Here is a 22,704-nt window from a genome sequence, read left to right on the forward strand (position 1 = left end):
TTGCACATGCAACTATTTATTTGCAAGCAATGTTTCTACAAAGGTTCACGTCACATCATTGCCAAATATCATCATTCCCTGCAGAATACACACAACAAATACTTATAACAAGAACTGCACACAGCTTGCCACAGAAGTACTTTATTATGTTAATGTAACACCTTGCATTTTACTATGTCACCTGACATCATCACATACCTATTTAAAGGACGCCCATTACCTGATCATTCACAGCTACTCATTTCAAAATGTTGAGATTGTTTAGGAGACGGAGGAACATTCTTTTCTATGACATGCTTGATGATGAAGACAATCATATAGGGCAAGGGAGGGACACACCGAGGGACAGTGACAGTGACAGGGACAGTCACGCGGATACGACAGAGACAGGGAGAGGGACAGGAGATCAGAGGAGAAGACAGAGGAGACAAGTTGTGCCTCGTCCGCGTCTGTACAGGGAGAGAACCCTGTTAGATGGGATGAGTGAGGAGGAGATTGTAAGTCGCTATCGTTTGAGTTCAGCAGCAATCTTAGCTCTTTATCAGGAGTAAGGGGAGATTTAGATTTTTTCACAGCCAGAGGTCGTGCAGTCCCTGGGCTTGTTAAAATGCTGTGCTCATTACATTATCTTGCTTCCGCGTCATACCAGACAACTGTGGGCATAGTGGGCGGGGTCTCGCAATCTACATTCTCGCGGGCCTTGACCCAGTTTCTCTATGCACTCAATAGACGCGCTAGGAATTATATTCATTTTCATACAGAGGCGACAGAGTGGCTGGAAGTCAGGACTGGCTTTTATAATATAGCAGGGATACCATGTGTGCTGGGTGCAATCGATTGCACACATGTTGCTTTGATTGCACCTAGTCAGAGTGAGCATGTGTACCGCAATCGTAAGCACTACCATTCACTCAATGTACAGGTGGTATGTGATGCCACGATGAGGATAATGCATGTGGTACCCAAATTCCCTGGTTCCAGTCACGATTCCTCCATCCTGAGGAACTCTTCAGTCTTCCATGCGTTCGAAGAGGGACATTTTGAACATGGTTGGCTGCTGGGTGAGTACACATTTACATGTTATAACACAAAACACATTTTTATTTAGGAATGTTGGCATTGTACAATTTGATCACTAATGTCAGCTTATGTGTGCTACATTCATTATAGGTGACTCAGGATACGGAATTAGCCGTGGCTCTTGACTCCGGTGCTAAACCCTCAAACTGAAGCAGAGGAGAGGTACAATGCAGCCCATATATCTACAAGATCTGTTATAGAGAGGACATTTGGCCTACTCAAGACCAGATTTAGGTGTCTGGACAGAACTGGTGGGGCTCTTCTATACAAGCCTCAAAAAGTGTCTGATATTATCCTTGCCTGTTGCATTTTGCACAATGTTGCACTCAGGCACAATGTACAGTCAGACCTAGCTGAGCCTGTGGTAGACGAGCATCCCACCCATGTAGCTGCTGAAAATGAACAAACAGCCAGTGGTGGCCAGACACGCCAGAATCTCATCAATTCATTTTTTTCTTGTAAGTAAAAACATATATGTTCCAAGTTCTACTTTTATACTTACATTATGTTATCTTAACAATAATGTTTTTTTATATACCCTTCTGGTAGGACACAGATGAATATGGGTTGCACACCTTTCTTCTCTCTGCTGTGTGCACAAAGGGATGTGGCACCGGTATGTTATTGTTGCACAGGTTATATAATCCCTCTTCAATTTTACTTTAGTTGTGTGTATGTGAATACAACTGGGGTAACAAAGCACTAATATTTTAGCATTGTGTTGTTCCTTATGCTAACACAATACACATATTATGCCCATACTCATTCATGCTTCTAGTATGCTTACATACAATGTTATTGGTGCAGTGTAACATGTACATCCATATGATGTGTACACCAGCCTGATTTACATTTTGAATGTCATGAAATATACATGGTGTTGCACATTTAACACCAAATACACACTTTGCTGTGTTGTTTACGGTACTGAAGATGGCATGTCAATGTTTGCAATTTATATATTGTTCCTTTGCATTATAGGTATATCTCCAGTATGACTGATCATGGTATGTATATTTGCTGACATCTCTCATAAGATGTGCCTACATCAATCTTCCTATAATTATTTGTAGTAAAAACCCAACATATTGGTTTAAACACAAATGTTACATATATGTACTTTCTGTATCATGTTTATGCATTTAGCTACTCTTGAGCTTTCATGTGCATTGTATTAGAAAATGATTACTCCCATTTCATCACATTTTATGTATGTTTCCTTATAAATTCCATTAATGTAATATAGAGGTGTTTGGAGACAAGGGGATAACTGTAGTTATTTCTTTACTTACGGGAGATCATTCATCACGGATGAAATTGACTGATCATAAAACTCCATGCATGAATGCCTGCAATCACAACAATGCGTACTACATCTTATATTTAGCAATGTTGGTGTTTTGTAATGCTAGGAATTAATAGTCAACATTAATTTAAATTTGTGACATGTGTATGTATAAGTCACACGTGTGTGGATGTGTCCTACATGTACCAAGTGTTAAACTGTTAACAGAGAAGACAAATTTGTCGCTAATGTTACTGTCATTTAGCATTTATAATTTACCAATATGACAATGTTGGTAATATTTTTTGAATATAAATCACGTCACTTCATCATTATCATGATGATAATTATCAAGTATTTTCACAATTGTAACGTCAATCACGTGCACATTAGCATAGACACACTTTGTAAGACAACTGTTTGTGTCTGTATCAATTTGTGTAGGATCCATGTATAACACCGACAAATGATAACACCAGCTTTATTATGGTAGCTTATATCATCATATAGACTATACTATGTATTTTTATAACGTTTAATAAACACAGTAAACTATAGTTAGTTAGGTTAATGAAATATACACAGAAACGTACTTCATTACATGATGTTGATGTCATATTCAGAACTTCATGCATTGTAGGGGACCACAACATCTGGCCAATAACATTATTTGCTACAGTCCCAAACCATTTTATCAACATACAGTACCCATGTAACAAGAGATTTTTAACAATAAATGGCTAGTTGGTTGTAAGTGTCCTTTACATTGGGAGAAGGAGTGGCTCAGTGAGTAAAGACACACACTGGCACTGAGAGTTTGAAGCAGGGGAGTCTGGTTCAATTCCCGGTGTCGGCTCCTTGTGACCTTGGGCAAGTCACTTTATCTCCCTGTGCCTCAGGCGGCAAAAAATAAATTGTAAGTTCCACGGGCCAGGGACCTCAGCCTGAAAAATGTGTCTGTAAAGCGCTGTGTACAACTAGCAGTGCTATACATGAACATGCTCATATTATAATTATTATTATTCTTATTATTATTGTTACATAGTTTCGACAGTCATACGTTCCATTACACAATAGAATACACAAATGTGTTAGCAGAGTGGGAATGGTTGTTATATATAAAACACACCATGCCATAAAATGATAGTGGTCATTAAAGAACACTCAATAAAAATTCATGAGGCACTATTTTGCAACATCAATATGTTAATTAAGTGCTTATGCAATATAGGCATAAGGGTATCACATTTTTAATTGTTTGTTAATAAGCGCTGCAAGCAATATAAAATTAGTTCCATATGTAGTATAGTAGTCGGTGACTCCTCCTCACAATCATCTCATATAAAGGTAGACTCTTCTGAAATCATACATTGATCCGATTGTATCTTCCCCGACATCTCTGAAATACAGCAAACACATGATGGTCAAATATGGCACCTTACTATATATGTATCCGTGACAACGCATTACACAGCTCTATATGATTGTGTACATACACACGTCACTCACTTATATGTTAGAAGTACAAGTGTACATCAGTATGTAATGTTTCTTTAAATTTGTAGCAGGCATAACTATGTATATGATGTGAACGTTGCCTGTATACTGAAAAATGTGCGCGCACATCTTAGTGTGCGCACGCACTTCACGCTTGGCTGCACTAACTGTTAGCGCATGCGCAAAACAAAGCGTACGTTGTGCGTTCAATACATCTTGAAAATACCATTAAACATAAAATCTTTATTTCAAATACAATGAATACGAAACTACATTCGTTCTAAACGAGTACATCTGTATTCTTTTTAAACAGACGTGTTTGGACAGAAAGGACGGCCGATAACACAATGCGCAAATGCAATACGTGTGACGTCATGTTAAACCAGCGTGAAACGCACGCTAACACTCCTCCCACTCAATTAACATTCAGCTAACGCCCAGTTGGCGCCTACAAACACTGAGCCGCACACATGACACACTGCAGTTACCGTTACTATAACAAAACATGACAGCCAATAGGCTTTGAGGCGCGCACGTCGCTTGGGGGCGGGACTTACATCCGTAATCCTTTTTAAGGACGCCTTGGCCCATGACAAGGGTCCCACGTCATACGTGGTGGACCCGCTTTTAAATGTTGCATGATAACAAAACAGGTATGTGTTAGAGTTATGTTAAAATGCTGCTAATATGGTTAAAGGGATAGGAAAGTACGTATATTTATTCCGTCAGCAATGTGTACTACTCTTTCAGGTTATACTATATTGTATTCGGCAACAATTTCTTTGTGATCGCTACATGTTATGCAGTCTGCAATGTTACGCTGTATCCACGCATTGAAAGGGAAAATGGTGGTTAAAAAAAAAAAAACATTTAAACGCACAGTAAACGCATAACGGTTGTTATATTTACCATTCTTCTAGAATTAACTGTTCGTCTGGCTGCAACTGGTCGCTCCAGAAATGCAAGGCATTTTCATCCACGCTTGACCCACCCGCTGAATCCAGTATGACACACATCTCCTCCATGAAGCGCTCATAGGAATCGCCACTGCTTTCTTCAAACAATTGGTCGGGAGGTAGGTTCATTTCTTCTGGTTCCCATTCCAATGCATTTTCAGCTGAAAGGCTTGGTACATAATCATAGTACTTTTGTTGTTGTACAATGTGGGTTTCAGGAATGGAGGGTGCAGATATTGCAGCAGGTATCGATTCACACGGAACAGTAGTAGCGGATCCATTGCTATTGGCATTAGGAATAAATATGCCTTTCACAACAATATATGTGCCCTCTTTCAGGGTAAAATGCTTTTCCTTTGCAATCTTCCAGAAACCATAGGTGTGTTCTAGCTTATCCTGCACACGTTCAAAAAAGTAATTAGTTGATAAAGTGAATCTTATTGAGGAATTAAAATTCCGCGCATGCCTACGGTCTTGGTAATAAGGATATTTAGCTCGAATCAAATCATAGATTTGGCGTGTGCTTGCTTTGTGTCCGCGACTGTTTAAAATTGCTTCTGAAACCATGTACTTATAACCTAAGAGGGGATTCATATTGTTAACGAATTCATCAGCCATGTCAGAGTAGCACAAAAGATGTGTGCAGTTCTGTCTTCTTTGCTCATCAAAATGATTCTGCTCAATGGCTAACAAATTCCTGTGTTTCGTTTTCAAGGTCAACAAAAGTAACTACTTTTACTCCTTATTTCAAACGCCAATTGGATGTGTCCTTTTAATTGGTTTAAGTTTTGTGGTTAGTGATAGGCGAATGTGGGAAAAACATGTATCATTTTTTTATCTCGTTTGTGAAAACATTCCTACACTTATTTCAGTAACATTGAGTTTTCTAGAAAAATAACAAAGAGCACTGTGTGAAAATAGTGCTTAGACAGCCATATCAGTAAATACACACACCTGCAAAATGAAATGTTTTTTTCCCACATACATTTCTGTGTGTTTTTGAAATTCTGGTTAACTACCTGTCTGCATGAGTTTAAATACGTGTGTATCTATATATATATAAATAGATCTCTCTCATAAAAAAAAATATATATATAAAGTGTATATTGTACTATATGTATAGTGTGTGTGTGTGTGTGTGTGTGTGTGTGTGTGTGTGTGTATATATGTATATGTGTATATATATATATATATATATATATATATATATATATATATATATATAATGTATCTTTTTTTTTTTTATATTGCAGGAGTACACACAACATATTGATGGCAGTAAGTAGGCCTTGTATGAAACCTATTTAAATGGTGATAAACATGAGTGAATTAAGTAATAAACATTTGTTTGCACCCAATAATGTTAGAGGCTCACACTTAGTATAGTTGTCAAACATTAGGCCTGTATTATTAAAATAGTGTGTTTTCACAAGGAAGCATGAAGTGTATGTTTTTTGTAAATACATCTATACCAGTTTAGATAGTACTATATATACACACACACACACACAGTGTGTGTCTGTGTGTGTGTGTGTGCATATATCAATACAAACTACATATATATTAGTATCAATTCAGAGATGTTCTTGAAACAAGAACACATAAATGATTAAAGGACAACATTACAATGGCCACCAAAGGTAAGTAATATTTAACACAAAATCCTGCTGTACACGTACAAGAAAGATGTTTGCAGTTAAATAGGTGCTTTTATAATTGCATGAAAATAATATGCACATGCAATGATTACATCAATTAACACACCCAAATGCAATGTTTTGCTGCAAAGTCAATGGCAGCTTCTCTAAACTTAGCAACTGGCTCCTGGTGGACCATTACTGAACAGACGATTAAAACATAAATATTTATAACACTATTCATTAATTAGGAGTGTTAACATTTCCAAAACTTCACGTGTACAAGAACATACTTGAAAGTTTGGAAACAACACAGTCTTCAGCATACATACAATAGTAATTAGATAATCTGAAGTCAACAAAACAAGGCCAAAGACATATTTTCTGAATTATAACATTTATTTTTTTTGTTCCTTTTGCGAGCGAGTAACAGGCCTGCTTGTTGTCTCTTGAATTTTCCTTTTTCTTTTGCCACCAACTTTAGGCACAACAGAGCCACTTTGAGTGGCCTCTGGCACTTCACGGGCAGGGCTTGTGGCCAGTGACTCACCTACAGGGCTTTTGGGCAGTGACTGTTCACCTACGGGGCTTGTGGCCAGTGACTCACCTACAGGGCTTGTGGCCAGTGACTCACCTACAGGGCTTTTGGGCAGTGATTCACCTACAGGGCTTTTGGGCAGCGATTCACCTACAGGGCTTTTGGGCAGCGATTCACCTACAGGGCTTTTGGGCAGCGATTCACCTACAGGGCTTTTGGGCAGTGACTCACCTACAGGGCTTTTGGGTAGTGACTGTTCACGGACAGGGCTTGTGCCCACTGACACATGTGAGCAAGTTGGTAGACACTGCACAAGTGATGGTTGGTCTGTTTCATGTGTGTCTTGTTTTGTTTTTGTCGCCTCCTTTGTAGGTGTCTGCTGCTGAATTTGTACAGATGGCAGCGGTAGGATGTCATCAGGAACCTGCACAGCAATGTCTGCTACTTGACCGGTAACATTTGGGCCTGGTGAATGAATATCAGATGAATGTGGTGAAAACTGACCTGCATGAACAGATCCTGGCTGGGAGGTGTTGAATTGTGGTACATTAGTCATTCTCCAGTAATTAGCTTGTGTTTGCTGAACAACTAATGCTTCGAATGAGATGTTGATTTTTTGCAACTGTTTAGGCACTTCAATGAAGACTCTGTGGAGATGTGCCAATTGTGAAACTGTTTCTTCCTGCAGTGCAATCATCCTTTCCAGCACTGTCATCAGGTCAGAATGGCGATGATTTTCTGCTTCCACAATTTTTCCCTCAGAAGCTACAATTGCATCATATGTGGTATTTGCTGGACGTTTTGGCGGTAAAACAGTTTCAATTGGAACCTCTTCATGGTCACTTGCTTGTATTTGTGTGTCTATGTCGGCGGCATCATCATCATCATCATCATCATCATCATCATCAAAATCCTCTTCATCATGTTCTACAAATAAATGTACACATTATTAAATGGCATGTTAATCTCTGCTGTGTTACTATGTAATTCTACTGTGTCATAAGTAACAACTAACATGTTTCCATACGTTTTATAACCTCACATTAAAAACTACCTTGACTTAAGAATAATGTTTGGACTCAGTATGAAATATGAGTGAATGAAAACTTGCTGTAAACTCACAACTCCTACATGATAGTTAACATCACTAACACAATACATGTTGCCTTACACTTCATTTTCACTGACACTAAGTAATCCTATTTAAAGAAGATGTGCAAAACAAATAATGAACATGACAACATAACATATAGAAGAGCACATATTATATGGCCACCAACTGATACACTCACCTTCTAGGTGTGTTGAGCTGGCTGACCCAGGTGAAGACACTTGTTCCGTCTCAGGTGACACATGTCCTTCAGGGGCAACTATATATAACAATAACATAAGTTTTACATTTACATGTGTAAATATTGAACAAACAGTTATTGTATGTTCTGTATTTATGAGTACCTAACAGCATCATTTCCTTAACCCAAAATGTGTGTGTGAAAGTGAACATAAATAGTTGTAATAACAATGTACATGCCTGTGTACTTAGAACTTTTGAGTTCCCTAACATAAAACATACTATGTTTCTGCAGTAATGCGTGAGGATAAATAGATAAAATTTGTACATAAAAATCATATGTTGTGTAGTGATATCAGTATCATAATGTACATAACTATCATGAGATGACCATTCACAATGGTTATCATGAAGGTGGTCATATTGCAAAAAGTGTTGTTTTTGGTAGAGGATATGTGTGGTACATTAATATAAGATGTGGCACACCTGAATGTGGCTGTGACTCAACAAGACAACACATGCAGTGTGTGATAATGTGTCGTTGATAGTAGTTCAACTATAGATATGAGTGAACTAATGTGTGACGTACGCTTTGATAAGTAATGAGTTGTTGGGGCATTTAGTAGCTAAAGTTAAGCTTTCAAATGAGTGATTAACTTCAGTTGTGCTAGTCAGGTTGTAAGAACGGTATTCCCTTCCCCAAAAAGCCTAATCAGCCACACCTTTCAATTACTTGAAACAGGTGAAAATGGTGTGAACTATGTTGACCCTAAAATGAGGCTGTAATTAGTGTGTGTGCTGAACCCCACCCCCTCTGTTGAAGTGTATGCTGTGATGAGATATTAATTGCAGCTGCTTTAACACAATGGTAGATGAGCTAAATAGTCGTGTGCAGTTTTTAAGTTATGAAAACAATGACATAACATATGATACGTGTGCCTCATTATGCTGTCTGTATATGACTTAAAGCAAAAATGGACCTTTTCATTAACAACTATAGATGTGTTAGTGCAAGTGATGTTTGTAGGCCGTTGCATGCAATATATTTGATGCATGCTTAAAATAGGCAGTAATGTCATGTTTGTCGGAGTAAAATAAATAAAATACACAATAATATTATACATATTTCTGTTCTGTACCTGTAGCTAGTAATAATTTCTCATTAACATGTGTTACACATGTGTACTACCCTGTTGTTCCCCATCTTCGCCCACCATCAATTGCTTCCACTGCAGCAATGCATTTAGGGAATTCACATGTAAATGAGCACGCAATGGCACGTGCTATATTAGTTACTGCTTTTAGTAGGACTACAACATATATGTCTATTTTGAAATATATATATATACAGAATCAGACATATACATATATAGATGCAGGTATGCTTATATTGTGAAGACAGTATAAAAAGCAGTGTAAATATGCAAAATAACTGTAAGCAACGACACGCCTAGTACAGTAATATTTCTCACCTGGTGGAAATTGTGAGGGATAAATTCCAATATCCCGGTCACCAGGTAAGCCTTCCACGACGACGGGAAGTAATTTTGCCCGAAGCAGCTCCTCCAATGGACTTAATATGAGACGTTGTGGTGTCGGCCCACCTCCAGTGCCAGTAGCATGCACGCGTTGGTGTTGTATTTTCTTTTTCAATTTGGACCTAATATCATCAAATCTCTTGTGACAATTCCGCTTGTCCCTCACATGATTCCCACACGCATTGACACCAATGACTATTGTGTCCCACATTTCTTTTCTGCTTGCTGAACTTGTCCGCCCTTGAAAAACATATAAAATATATGAGGTAAATTAATAATAATATAAGCACCAGTTTCCTACACTGCTAGCTGTTCCAAGAGATAGCAAACATGCTGTTTTAGGTGTAATATGTGAAGCACATGAGCATTCACTACTAAACCTATACATGTAAGCAAGGTTGCATTCATATTGTATGCAGTTATGGCAAATTGACCGCCTGTGTTTAGTTGTCTTGTAAGGCATGATAAAAAGCTGTGTTTCCAGACTAATTAACATAGAAAGATATTCTGAACCCATATTTGCATATGAACAAAACTCAGATGACCTAGGATCACATGTATTTGAATAATAAATGTAAAGGTACACTTACCTAGTAAATGTCCATATATACTGTCATAGTGCTCCAGAATGCCAGTGACAAGAGCTGTATTTTCCTGGTCATTGAAGCGAGGATTACGTGGCTTCTCCACACGTTTCTTCCGAGCAGGTTTAGGGTCAGAGCTTGGCTGGTGCTGACTGGACTCTCCTTCTTCCAATGGAAGAGCCTCCAAAAGCTGCCCACCAGCAAGCACGCCACCACCATCCACCCCATCAGCAACTGCGCCACCAGCAGCACTCACAGCACCAGCACTCCCACTCCTAGCACCAGCACTCCCACTCCTAGCAACAGCACTCCCACTCCCAGCAACAGCACTCACACTCCCAGCAACAACACTCCCACTCACAGCAACAGCACTCCCACTCACAGCAACAGCACTCCCACTACCAGCAACAACACTCCCACTCCCAGCAACAGCACTCCCACTCCCAGCAACACCACTCGGTGCACCAGCAACATCACTCCCCTGAACAGTACGTTCACTCCGACGCGTACTCGCACGAGTAGCACTCCCACTCCCACCAGCATCACTCTTCCCACGCTTTGCGGGCATACTTCCAGCACTCACAAAAAACAGACAACTAATGTACAGCCAATCACACGAAACACTTCCACATATAAAACAAGACAAAGATGTAAACAAAACAACAATGGACAAAGCTCACCCAATACACAACAAGTCTCTCCGTCAATATGCAAATGTTCAATCAGCCAGCTCTGTGCGTCTCTCTCTCTCTCACTCCCAACAACACAGAGAATGATTAGCAGTACACGTTGCCTTTAAATATGGCGCGCAATCCAATACATGCTTGTTTCGCCTGATTCAGCAAGATTTGTGATTGGGCAACCTATCAGCACCCCGCCACGCACGCCGATACACCTGTGTGTGATCGGATAATCATCGTGAGAGTGGGCGGATTTGTTTTCGGGTTGATTTTGAATGTATTCGGCACTTACTGCATACGGAGAGGAAAAATCGCCATTAACATGACTAATCGGTAAACTTGCCGATTTCACTTAATCGACGCTTACTGCATGAGGCCCATAATCTGAATAGTGATCTCACTGATTAATTAATCAATACCAAACACTATTTTTTTCTCACTAGTCTATAGTAAAATTAGGCAGTGATGTTGGAGCTGCACTGTTCTTAAACAGCATTTATATGACAGTTTAGTGTATCCAGTGTTGCTTGATCTCCAATACCAGCATGATCTTTACACCAGCATTTATTACTTAAGGAATGATTGTGCAATACTGTATACCTCAACTGGCTATTTAACATATGAAAGAGTTGAATGGTATTCTATAAGCATAACTAAATGGCATTTAAGGAAAGTAGTTAATAATTTATACCACTCACAGCAAGTCTCAAATAAGAACAAACAGCACCACGTGTCAAGATTTTTATATTTAAATATTGTATTTCACTTATCACTTTAACACTTCATATTCTTATTAGCATATCAAATGAAAAAATTGATTAGCTTGGTGTGCACCAATGTTATGTGCTTCTTGTAGTGAATTTGCTGATTCTGTTTCAGTTTAATTCTCTAATTTGTAAATATCTGTTTACCAACACATACTGTAGGTGGCATCCATTGTCATTCAGAGTGAAAAAGACATAATACCATTATAAAAATTATATTATTGAGAGCGGTGTATAAATCAGTGTTGTAACATCATATTTATATATTAAAGCAAAACAACATGATTAGATCTGTGCAAAAAATTGAAAATTACATTAGCTACAGTATTATATATAAAAACACAATTACTTTCTTATCACTGTTGACATGTAAGGTAAAACGAAATAATAGTTCAATCAATAACACTATTTTAATTGTTTACATTCTAGAAAACAATACAATATCTAAAAAAAATGTTGTGCATATATATTGCTATATATAGTCTTGTTTACTTATAACTTTCAATTACGTTCATTTTTTTTCTTATACTGTATTTTAAACATGTGCATTTCATGTGATAGCTCTAATTGACCAGTAACAAAGGAATCTTAAACAAATATCTTTCTACTTTTCCTGTCACTGCCAGTTGTTTGAATTTGAATGCTTATTTCCTCACAATAAAATGGATCCACAATATCTCAGTATGCAGTTTTGATTCACTCTTGAACTAATAAAGGTCAAGATCACAGCATGAAGTTATATGAATATTAGAAAAGATCCCACTTATTTTGTTTTAAAATCCATTAGTGTCAATTGCTGTTTTTGTTGTCATACACCTGTGGTCTTAAGTAGAATAAAATGCCATCAAACTATAATGCTTGAAATAAATTCCCCTGAGACAAACATTGACAGCAAAATAAAAATTCCTTACTTTGTGGTAGAGATGGCCGATGCAGAGATGGAGTGAGAGTTTTGACACATTATGCTGAGAAGGAGAACCCTGGCTTTGGAGGAGAGACAGAGGAGAGAGGAGAGAAGAGGAGAGAGAAGGAGAGGAGAGGGCAGGGGTAGAGGAGAGGGAGAGGAGATGAGAGAGAGGAGAGGGGAGAGAGAAAGGGGAAAGGAGAATAAAGGGGAGAGAGAAGAGGGACAGTAGAGGAGAGTAGGGAGGGGTGGAGAGGACAAAGGAGAGGAGAGAGGTGGTGCCCCGCCAAAGCTTATACCGTGAACTAACATATTTGGAGGGGTTTACTGAGGACAAAATAATTAGCCGATATCGCTTGAGTTCAGCAGCAATCTTGCTCTTTATGCAGAGTTAAGAGAAGATTTAGACTTCGTAATAGGCAGAAGTCGTACACTGGCCTTGTTAAAATGCTACGCTCATTACATTTTCTTGCTTCTGCGTCTTTCAGACAACTGTGGGCATAGTAGGCGGGGTCTCGCAGTCGTTAGTCTCGCGGGCCCTTTGTCAGTGTCTATGTGCACTGACTAGACATGCTAGGACATATATACATTTTTCTAGATAGCAGTGTGGCTGAAACTCAGGAATGTCTTTTATAACATAGCCGGAATACCATGCTTGATTGGTGCAATAGATTGTCCACATGTTGAGCTGACCCCGCCTAGTGGAAATGAGCATATGAACCGTAACAGGAAACACTTTCACTCCATCAATGTGCAGGTCGTATGGGATGTCAACATGAAAATTCTGAATGTGGTAGCCAGATTCTCGGGTTCCAGCAACGATTCCTTTATTCTGAGAAATTCATCAGTCTTCCATGCATTTGAAATGGGTCATTTTGGACATGGTTGGCTGGTGGGTGAGTACATATAATACAATTAAGTGGTAAATTCACGTATGTTTTATGTGTATGTGTTTTAGATTGAAAATTCATATTATTATGACATATATAGTGTTTCATATACTCACATCTATATTAATAAATACTTGAAGCTACATGTTATAATCTCAAAAACATTGTTTATAATACAAATGTCCATGTGAATTGATTGTATCACATATTTAGAGACACACAAACACACACACAAATACACAATTTACAGCAGTTATGTCAAACATATGTTTAAGCATTTTTATAGACAACATTGTAGATAACATTACATTATGCCATTTATGATTGACTATACTATGGATGTATAATTGAATGGAATACAATTATGTACTAATGTCTCAAAGACAGATATCTGCATGTTTTGTGAGCCTCTCATATATAAATAAACACCTCACATCTGATATAACGTTTTTAGTTTCAATGTACTGTATGTAATGTTTTTTCCATGCATTTGAAAAGGGTTACTTTGAACATGGTTGGCTGATGGGTGAGTACATATAATATAAGTAAGCGGGAATATCACGATGTATATGGCTTTTATACATAATAGTAATATTACTTTCAAATATATACAGTTTGCTATACTCAGATATATAGTAAGAAAGCAATTAAGCTACATGTTCTCATTTTTTAAATTGTATTTCTCGTATTAATTTGCATGTGAATAGAGTTTATCACATATATAGAGACACATACACACACACCTTTTTGACACAATGCAGCTGTTATGTCAGAGAGAATATTCTGCATAGTTGGAGCCAACCTAGATAACATTAAATCATGCCAATTATGAAAGCCTATAGATGTGTAATTTGCTACACTTACATTCAGAAATAATGTCTCAAAAACGATATCTGCATGTTGGATGACCCTCTCATATATTTATAAACACCTCACATCTGATACTACATTGTTCTTGTTAAGCTACTGTATTGAATGTTTGAGGCCAATAATACATATTTGTGTACATAACTACATTGTAAAATGTGTTAAAATATTTTCTCTCGCTGTATTATAGGTGATTTAGGATATGGGATCCGACCGTGGCTCCTAACCCCACTGGGTAATCCTCAAACCCCTGCAGAGGAACGATATAATGCGGCACACATGTCCACTCGATCGGTTATTAAGCAGACGTTTGTACTGTTGAAAAGTAAGTTCAGATTTCTGGATGGATCCGGCGGTGCTCTACAGTACAAGCCTCAAAAGGTTTGTGACATAGTGATGTGTTGCTGCATTCTGCACAATATTGCACTATGTCCTAATCTTCCAGGCAACATACGGGAGGGTCTCTGTCCATGCTGCAGGGGATAATGAGCAGACAGCCAGTGGGGTGGAGACACGGCAGAATGTCATCGCAACCTATTTCTCAGGTAAGCTGCAATTAATGTTTTGATATAAATGTATACTGCCCTTCTTGTTCCTTTAACTTCAATGTAATAATCTTTTATCATCATAGGACAGTGCAGTCTGTACACATCTTGGGTATACAACCTCTGCTGTGTGTACGTCCCCATATGCCTATGGTATGTCAAGCTCAAGCACCTTTGTTATAACCATGCCAATACATATGAATCATGTGTGCATGAGGGTTCAATGTTGTGCATGTACAAAAGGGACATTCATTTAGTTTTGTGTATGCGTGAAATGTATGTTATATAGATGACAGCTGCATAATATTTCACACTTCTTATGTGAAGTCAGCTTACACAAGTCAGGTACATAAAACTATTGTACCGTATATGTATTTTAATAACCTTTATTTATTCTCACTCTTTCTATTAACAAATATTATTTTTAAATGCATGTCGATTTAGTATACAGTTTAAAGAACTGTAAATTAATAATATTTTTGTTCCTTCACAATAACAAATGCAGGTCTTCTTGTTGATCGCAAAGGACATGCAACTCACAATTTCTGATATGCTGATGAACACGGGCACAGACAGTTACAGGTATTTTTCGACCACTATAAGTATAAAAACATTATTTTTATTTATACTGTATATTGATGTCCGTGTGTAATAACTCATAATTTAATTAAAACATTGTTAAAACAATTCTTCTTTATAATGTAACATAATAAGCTAAATGTGACATTATGTGTTGTAAAAAAATAATGCATCAAATTCTTCAAATTGTACATTGAGCATATTTATTATGCTGTATGTATTGTTTATAAAATAATTATAACAAGTCATTATTGCATGTCATGTGTATAACAAATAAGAAATTAGCGTATGTCTATATTTGTATACACTTTGAGCTTATCTGTTAACGCGTTGCTCTCATTGAGGATGTATATTGGACAATAATTTATTGTTAGTGTAGCCCTTGTTCCCCCATAACTAAATGTGCTATTGGTACTGCCTTATCCTGTTGGCTCACAGAGGGCCTGAGCCTCCACCACTGGGAGTCTGGGGTGATAGGTGGAGGCGCTGCACCAAAGAAATTGCACTAAGAGGGATCCCAGCGTAGCGGGATAGCCACTGACAGGAACAATGTAACCAGTAATTACACACATCGGTTATGGTATAACAGTATCTACTGGACACCTAATCCACATAACAATAACACCACACAATGCATACTATATATATATCCCAGCAGGCTATTCCCATTGTACTTGGGGTGCAGGGGCACCAGAGCCTGTGTCCTTCCCACAAAGTCAATCCCACCCAAGTATGAGGCATAGCGCTAGCCTGTGGACTGTTGGTGTACTTGTTGGTATACCTGCCGAAGGCTCCAGCATCCACGGTAGCTGAACAACAATCAACTATCGGTCTGCTCCAATGACGCATTCCGCCTCCACATGGGGTGGCCTCCAGCAGGAGCATCCTACCATTTAGAGTCTCTTATAATGTGGCCTGAATCTTGTCCCAGACCGCAGGTTAAATGTCACAGCGTAGTGTAGACACTGTGGCCCTGGCACTTCACAATACAGGGAAATTGTCCCTACTAATGGGCTTCCCTATACAGCTGCAGGTGCCTACTGTGAGTCGGGACTAACTTGGGCCTACTGGGGAAACTTTTGACCCTACCTCTCTCCTCTGCGTCCTGCTCCCAACTGCCTGGTCCCTGCATTCGCACCAAACATCAATCTTTCCTGGCCGTGAATCCAGCAACCCAATTGGAGGGCAGTGTCCACCTGATTGGGGCACCCCAGGGGACAGTGGTATATGTAGTTCCCCTGCGGAGCATTGCAGAACATGACTGCTGCTGATCTGTCGCACTGCGCATGCACCTTGCTCTCTAATGGCTGCCGGGGGTTGGAACTCTCCTGCGCATTTGTGATCCATATACAATGGCGGCGCCCTTCCTGGTCATCCGCTATGGAGCTCCGGAGCAACAGAGCTCCGTCTCTGCACTGCCCTTATCCTCCATAGCGCCGCTGTTCTACCGCAGCCAGCCGTAGCCTCCCCCATGCCCCACTCCCGCATCGGAGGTAAGGGGGGGGGCAGGGGGACATGGCTACATCAGTAATTAATGTTTACACATTTAAAACATCTCATTCAAATGTACTATGGTTTAATTAACTTTATAATTATTTCTGTGAAACCTTTTTATGTCATTTTTAGTAATCACTAAATTTCTTAGTGTTTACACACATGCCATAAACAGTGTGTATACACTGGCCATGATTAAGCACTATTAGTGAAACGTGCACGTCGGCAGAACTCCTCAGTTAGGTGCAGGCAATGAGCCCTCTGACAGACGCTGCTATCTATGCTTAATGACAGAGCAGGCAGCGCTGAGACTCAGCTCCTGCACCGTTTACACTCCTGTATTACCCGATGGTCTAAGGGAGCCTCCTTTTCTAGGGATTATATATATCTATACTGACAAGCTATACACCAGCTGTAGAGTATACTTACCTGTGCTGTTGCTCACTACCATTCACTGTTACAGCAGAGTAGCTCTAATCAGGGCTGTTAAGGTACTGTTCATGGTCTACACTTGCTGAGCTGAATTGTTTTACACTTATACACCAACTACTAATTCCCATACAGGGATTTCCAGGTATAGCAATATACACATGGTGCTCTATATCAGAGATTATGTTTATTTCAACCTACTGATTAAGTAAGTTCACAATCTTACTGTAGTATATGGTTAAATAGCACACCCTTCAGGTCTGGGGCAGATTATATAGCAACTGCCACCATTTGTCTATACGGTGCTCTATTTAATCTATCACCTACTGCAGTTAGCAACAGGTTTTAGAAGTGCAGCAAACTTTATTATAACTACACTGTGCAATATCAGCTAGAGCTAGAGGTCTTAACAATATGACCTAGAGCTATTGCTGTTGTGTATCCTTCGGGCAGTAATTTACACTGTTCATTTAACCCTAAGGCAACATAGGTGCATTATCTTATCAAGATTTAAATGACACTCTTTTGCTAACTACAGGCTGTGCAATGAACCCACCATTAGCAGTGTCATTTCAATACTATTGCACCAATGCACTACAAGTATATAATTGGCATTCCATATAAGAATAGTACTTATAATCCCTCAATCTAGCTTTCCCCCAGGCTTCCCTAATTAAGGTGGCTGGGGGGTAGTGTACTCAGGCAACACTTAAATAACGACTACCTACCTGGGGACTATCATATCCCTTAGGTAATTAAGCGTAGTGATACAGAGTTTAATCCTATTTTAATCCCCATTGTTTTACTATGTTTCTAATAAAGTTTAGTTTTAAATTTACACCATCATCTCAACACAGTGTATGAGTGCTCTACTGGGGTTCTTTCCTCCATTGTTTATCATATCGTATATTTTAATAGCATTCACCTACAAATGTTCATAACACATGTTTTTTTGGGGAGTTACTCCATTTGTCCATAATAATTAAGGGAGGACAGAGAATTAGTAGCTAAATGACCATGCGCAAATATCATTATACACGTTAATACACTGTAACTGTGGGGGGGTATAAGGCATACTGTTATGCATGAATGTATAACACTGTAAAGAAATGTCAATGTTTTTTCTGCCCATCCTTCATGGTTTACCTGCAATGTTGCTGACATGAGATTTTTGTCTATTACTTAATATAATTTAGTATAAATGTTATCAAATTACCTATTACAGATGGTTGTTTGAACATACAATTTTGACATACTTGACATATATAAAAATACTATATATCATCACTTATGGCATGGATATAGTCCGAAAATAAGCCACCAGCTGTCTCAACACAGGTAAATGAATTGTGAAAGAAAATACAATAGATTTGGTATATGCAATTTCATCAAACTATTTTAATTTAATGTTTTTATGTCAAAGAGCTATAACAAAAAGTGTGTAACTATAAGCCAGGATATACATACTGAGTGCATGGTAAAAAACATTAATAAATATATTTGTGTATACAGATGCAGCGGCTGTTATTCGAACAAATCTCAAAAGGGATTTCAAGATCTCCCCGTGACACGCACAAGTTTTGCCGGGGCAGACTGTAATGGCCCATCAGATTAACACAGCAGGGGACCCTGCTGTGTGAATCCTACCGAGGTCACTTGAAACTAATGCGGTTCAGCTCCTGAGACCCCCTGCTACATTACTGTAATGTTTAAAATTAAATATCTAGTAAGCACCAATACACAACCCACCCAAACCAATATTTATTTTTAGAAACACAGGATTAATACCCCAGGTTAGCGGGGGTCCCCAGGTGGTCCTGATGTTGTCCGCAGGCCTCACAGTGCACCCCGGGGGGGTACCCGCAGGTGTCTGGGGGCCTCCGGGTGGTCCCCGCGGGCCCAAAGGGGGTCCACGGGTGGTCCCCATGGGTGTCTGGGGGTCTCCCCCGGTTCTTCCCCGTGGGTCCTCGGGTGGGCCCCGTGGGAAAATAAACATGGCCTACATTTAAATCAATACACCCCCCACCCCCACCAAAAGACATACAGTACATTAATGGGCAAAATAACAATTATCCAGATATGTATAATAGATTATTTACCCATTATTAAACACAACATTAGCCAGCATAAATAAAGTAAATACAACAGTTCTACGTACCCTAGGCAATATGAAGGGCATCCTCATCAGCTTACTGCAGGTCCATGTCCTCCGTTGTCAGAAAAAAACCATAGCAAAATACATTCTAATGGTCCCTAGCCTTTAGCGGTTAATAACCAGTAATTAAGGGGTTAACCCACCCTGCCCCCTTACCCACCTGGGAAGCCTTAGCACCCACCCCGGACCCACTATACCCATTGATATGCAGTACATCATACCCATACTGCACCGACACACTTTATTCGAGCAAATGCCCAGTTTGTACCTGGCAGATACCTGGAATCCGCCGCTGCTCACCTCTTGCATGCTTCGTTGCGTTTGCCTTCCCAGCCACGGTTCATGCCTGGCTGACGGGGGCCTGATCTGTTAAATGATAATGAGAAGAATTTACTAGGCTGCAATGTTTCGCTTGTCCACCAGATGGCATAAACTCATGACTTAAGTAATGTGTGGGCTTTGCAAGTTGTTTCGTTTAAAAAAAGATACTTTATCCCAGTACAGTATGCTATTGTAACTTGTCCTTGAGACTGAAGGAAGAAGTTGCAAAAAATGTATCAATTTAGGCTTTACATACAGTACTGTATTAAATAAAGACAAAGACCATTTTCGCTTACACTATTCTACAGAGACATGAGTGTTCAAATGCAGCCCGTGTTCCAAAAACCTGACAGAAGTTATGCTTTTTTGATATGGGCCGCTATTAATGCAACAGAGGATAAGATGGCAACAGTTGTTCAAATTTATCAGTATTTTATCGAAAACTATGACTTTTACAGATTTTCGCCAACTCCTCATTTGTGGAAGCGGGCAATAAGGAAAAGGTTATGTAGTGACCCCTGTTTTCACCGTATTGAGCCCCAATTTGTTGGAGGGTATTGGTGTGTGTCACAGGGTTTTTCCCGTATCTATGATAATGGAGGCGGCAAAAGGCGAAGGGTCGTGTTAAAACCAAATAAGAAGCGACAGTCCCTGCCAAACAATGCGCCAGAACCAGCACCAGCACCAGCTTATCATGATGGTCCCGCCGTCGGTGACAACCCTGAGATGGATTTCGCAGCCAGTTTTGATGAAGCTTGCATGTACCTAAGCGATTTCCCGCTGACTACAGGTGGGCTAGTCCCTCTGCAAACTATCGACGTGGGTGATGATGAAATCTGGACTGGCAGTGGCCCGGCGACGGCGCATGCTGAATGGGAAATTCAGTAATACAGTATGGTGAGTACTGTATTGTTGCCGTATTATTTTGGTGGGGCAGGCTGGGTACTTCTTTAGGGGGCTGACCATTACTGTACATTAAAACTTTTCATTTTGTTTTTCCTCAGAAAAGAAAACGGCTAATGGGGGGATTTCGATGGATACAGTAATATTGTGCTGTACAGTATGCTGATGTTTTCCAGCCGAACAGTATACTGTGTAATAAACCCGAAAAAATAAAACTATGCATTTATTCTACAGTACATGTTCAGTAAATTACTGCACATACTGGGGGCGAGATGTGTTTGCAGCAGAGAGAGAGATTTAATAATATTGTACAGTGAGCAGGGGGTTCCCTGAGCCAGAAATTAATGCTCAGGGACCCCCCCCCCTGCTCCTGATCAATATTATTAAAAATACGGAAAATGCTGCGTCATTACCATAGCGGATAGCCGCTAAGGCAATGAAGGGGTTAACCCACCGTGCCCGCTTTATTGTGTGTAGTGGGGATGGGTGAGGGGGGTATTTGGCCCTTGGTGTGAGTTTAGGACTTGCGGGAGGGGGGGGGGTTTGCGGGTGCACTTAACCCCTTCACGACCGTAGCAGTTAATACCGCTACGGTCATGAAGGGGTTAAGCCCTCCCGCTACCCCCCCCCCCCCCGCCGCAAGCCCTCCCCAACCATCGTTGGGGCTAATACCCCATTCACCCACCCTCCCGCTACCCACAATAAAAAAATACACACACACACAGCAGCCGCCAAAAAATAAATAAATAAATATAAATAAATAAATAAATAAATGACAATAAATACATTTGAAATACATTTTTATTGATAGTGTAGATGTGCAGGGGGTCTCTGGAGCTGAATCGCGTTGGTTTTAGGTCTGGGGACCCCGTGCCCCCCGAGATACAGGCCCCTATAGGGGGTGCCGGTATCCCTCTGCGTTTCAAGGTCCCGATCACGTGACCGCGGCCTGTAAACCAAGCAGAGCTGAGGGATACCGGCACCCCCTAAAGGGGCCTGTATCTCGGGGGGCACGGGGTCCCCAGACCTGAAACCTGTGCGCTTCTGCTCTGGAGACCCTCTGCACATGTACAGTATCAATATAACACATACAATATACAGTATAAATAAACACTCGTTCTTTACCTTAGCGTCTATACGCTATGGTAAAGAAGCATCATTTGTGTATTTTAATAATATTGTACAGTGAGCAGGGGGTTCCCTGAGCCAGAAATTAATGCTCAGGGACCCCCCCCCCCCTGCTCCTGATCAATATTATTAAAAATACGGAAAATGCTGCGTCATTACCATAGCGGATAGCCGCTAAGGCAATGAAGGGGTTAAGGCATAATAAACAATTAATACATTCAATACATATTTTTCACGTCTGTGTTAAAACTCCCTGCCTTCTCTCTAATCTATGTAAAACCCCCTCCCCCTATTCTCGCTTTTAAAACGCCCTGCCTTCTCTCTAATCTATGTAAAACCCCCTCCCCCTATCCCCCTATTGTGTGTGTGCGTTAAGCTTCCCTGCAATCTATGTAAAAAAACCTCCCCCTATTGTGTGTGTGTGTTAAATCTGCCTGGCCTGTGTTTCTGAGTGCTGAGTGCTCTGCGTTAAAGGCCCCGATCACGTGATCGCGGCCTGTAAACCAAGCAGAGCAGAGGGATACCGGCACCCCCTAAAGGGGCCTGTATCTCGGGGGGCACGGGGTCCCCAGACCTGAAACCTGTGCGCTTCAGCTCCGGAGACCCCCTGCACATCTACACTATCAATAAAAATGTATT

At 40.0% G+C, this 22,704-nt stretch overlaps 1 protein-coding gene across 1 annotated transcript; it reads right to left on the reverse strand.

The window, feature by feature from the left end:
• Positions 1-6,853: 6,853 nt before the first annotated feature.
• On the reverse strand, positions 6,854-17,580 carry LOC142494647 (uncharacterized). The gene is made up of 3 exons (XM_075599081.1): positions 17,559-17,580; positions 8,286-8,363; positions 6,854-7,920 (listed from the first exon to the last, which is right to left on the reverse strand). Exons 1-3 carry the CDS (start codon positions 17,578-17,580, stop codon positions 6,854-6,856), a joined length of 1,167 nt encoding a protein of 388 aa, XP_075455196.1.
• Positions 17,581-22,704: the final 5,124 nt, after the last annotated feature.

Source organism: Ascaphus truei, chromosome 5 (assembly GCF_040206685.1).
Source record: "Ascaphus truei isolate aAscTru1 chromosome 5, aAscTru1.hap1, whole genome shotgun sequence".
Classification (NCBI taxonomy): domain Eukaryota; kingdom Metazoa; phylum Chordata; class Amphibia; order Anura; family Ascaphidae; genus Ascaphus; species Ascaphus truei.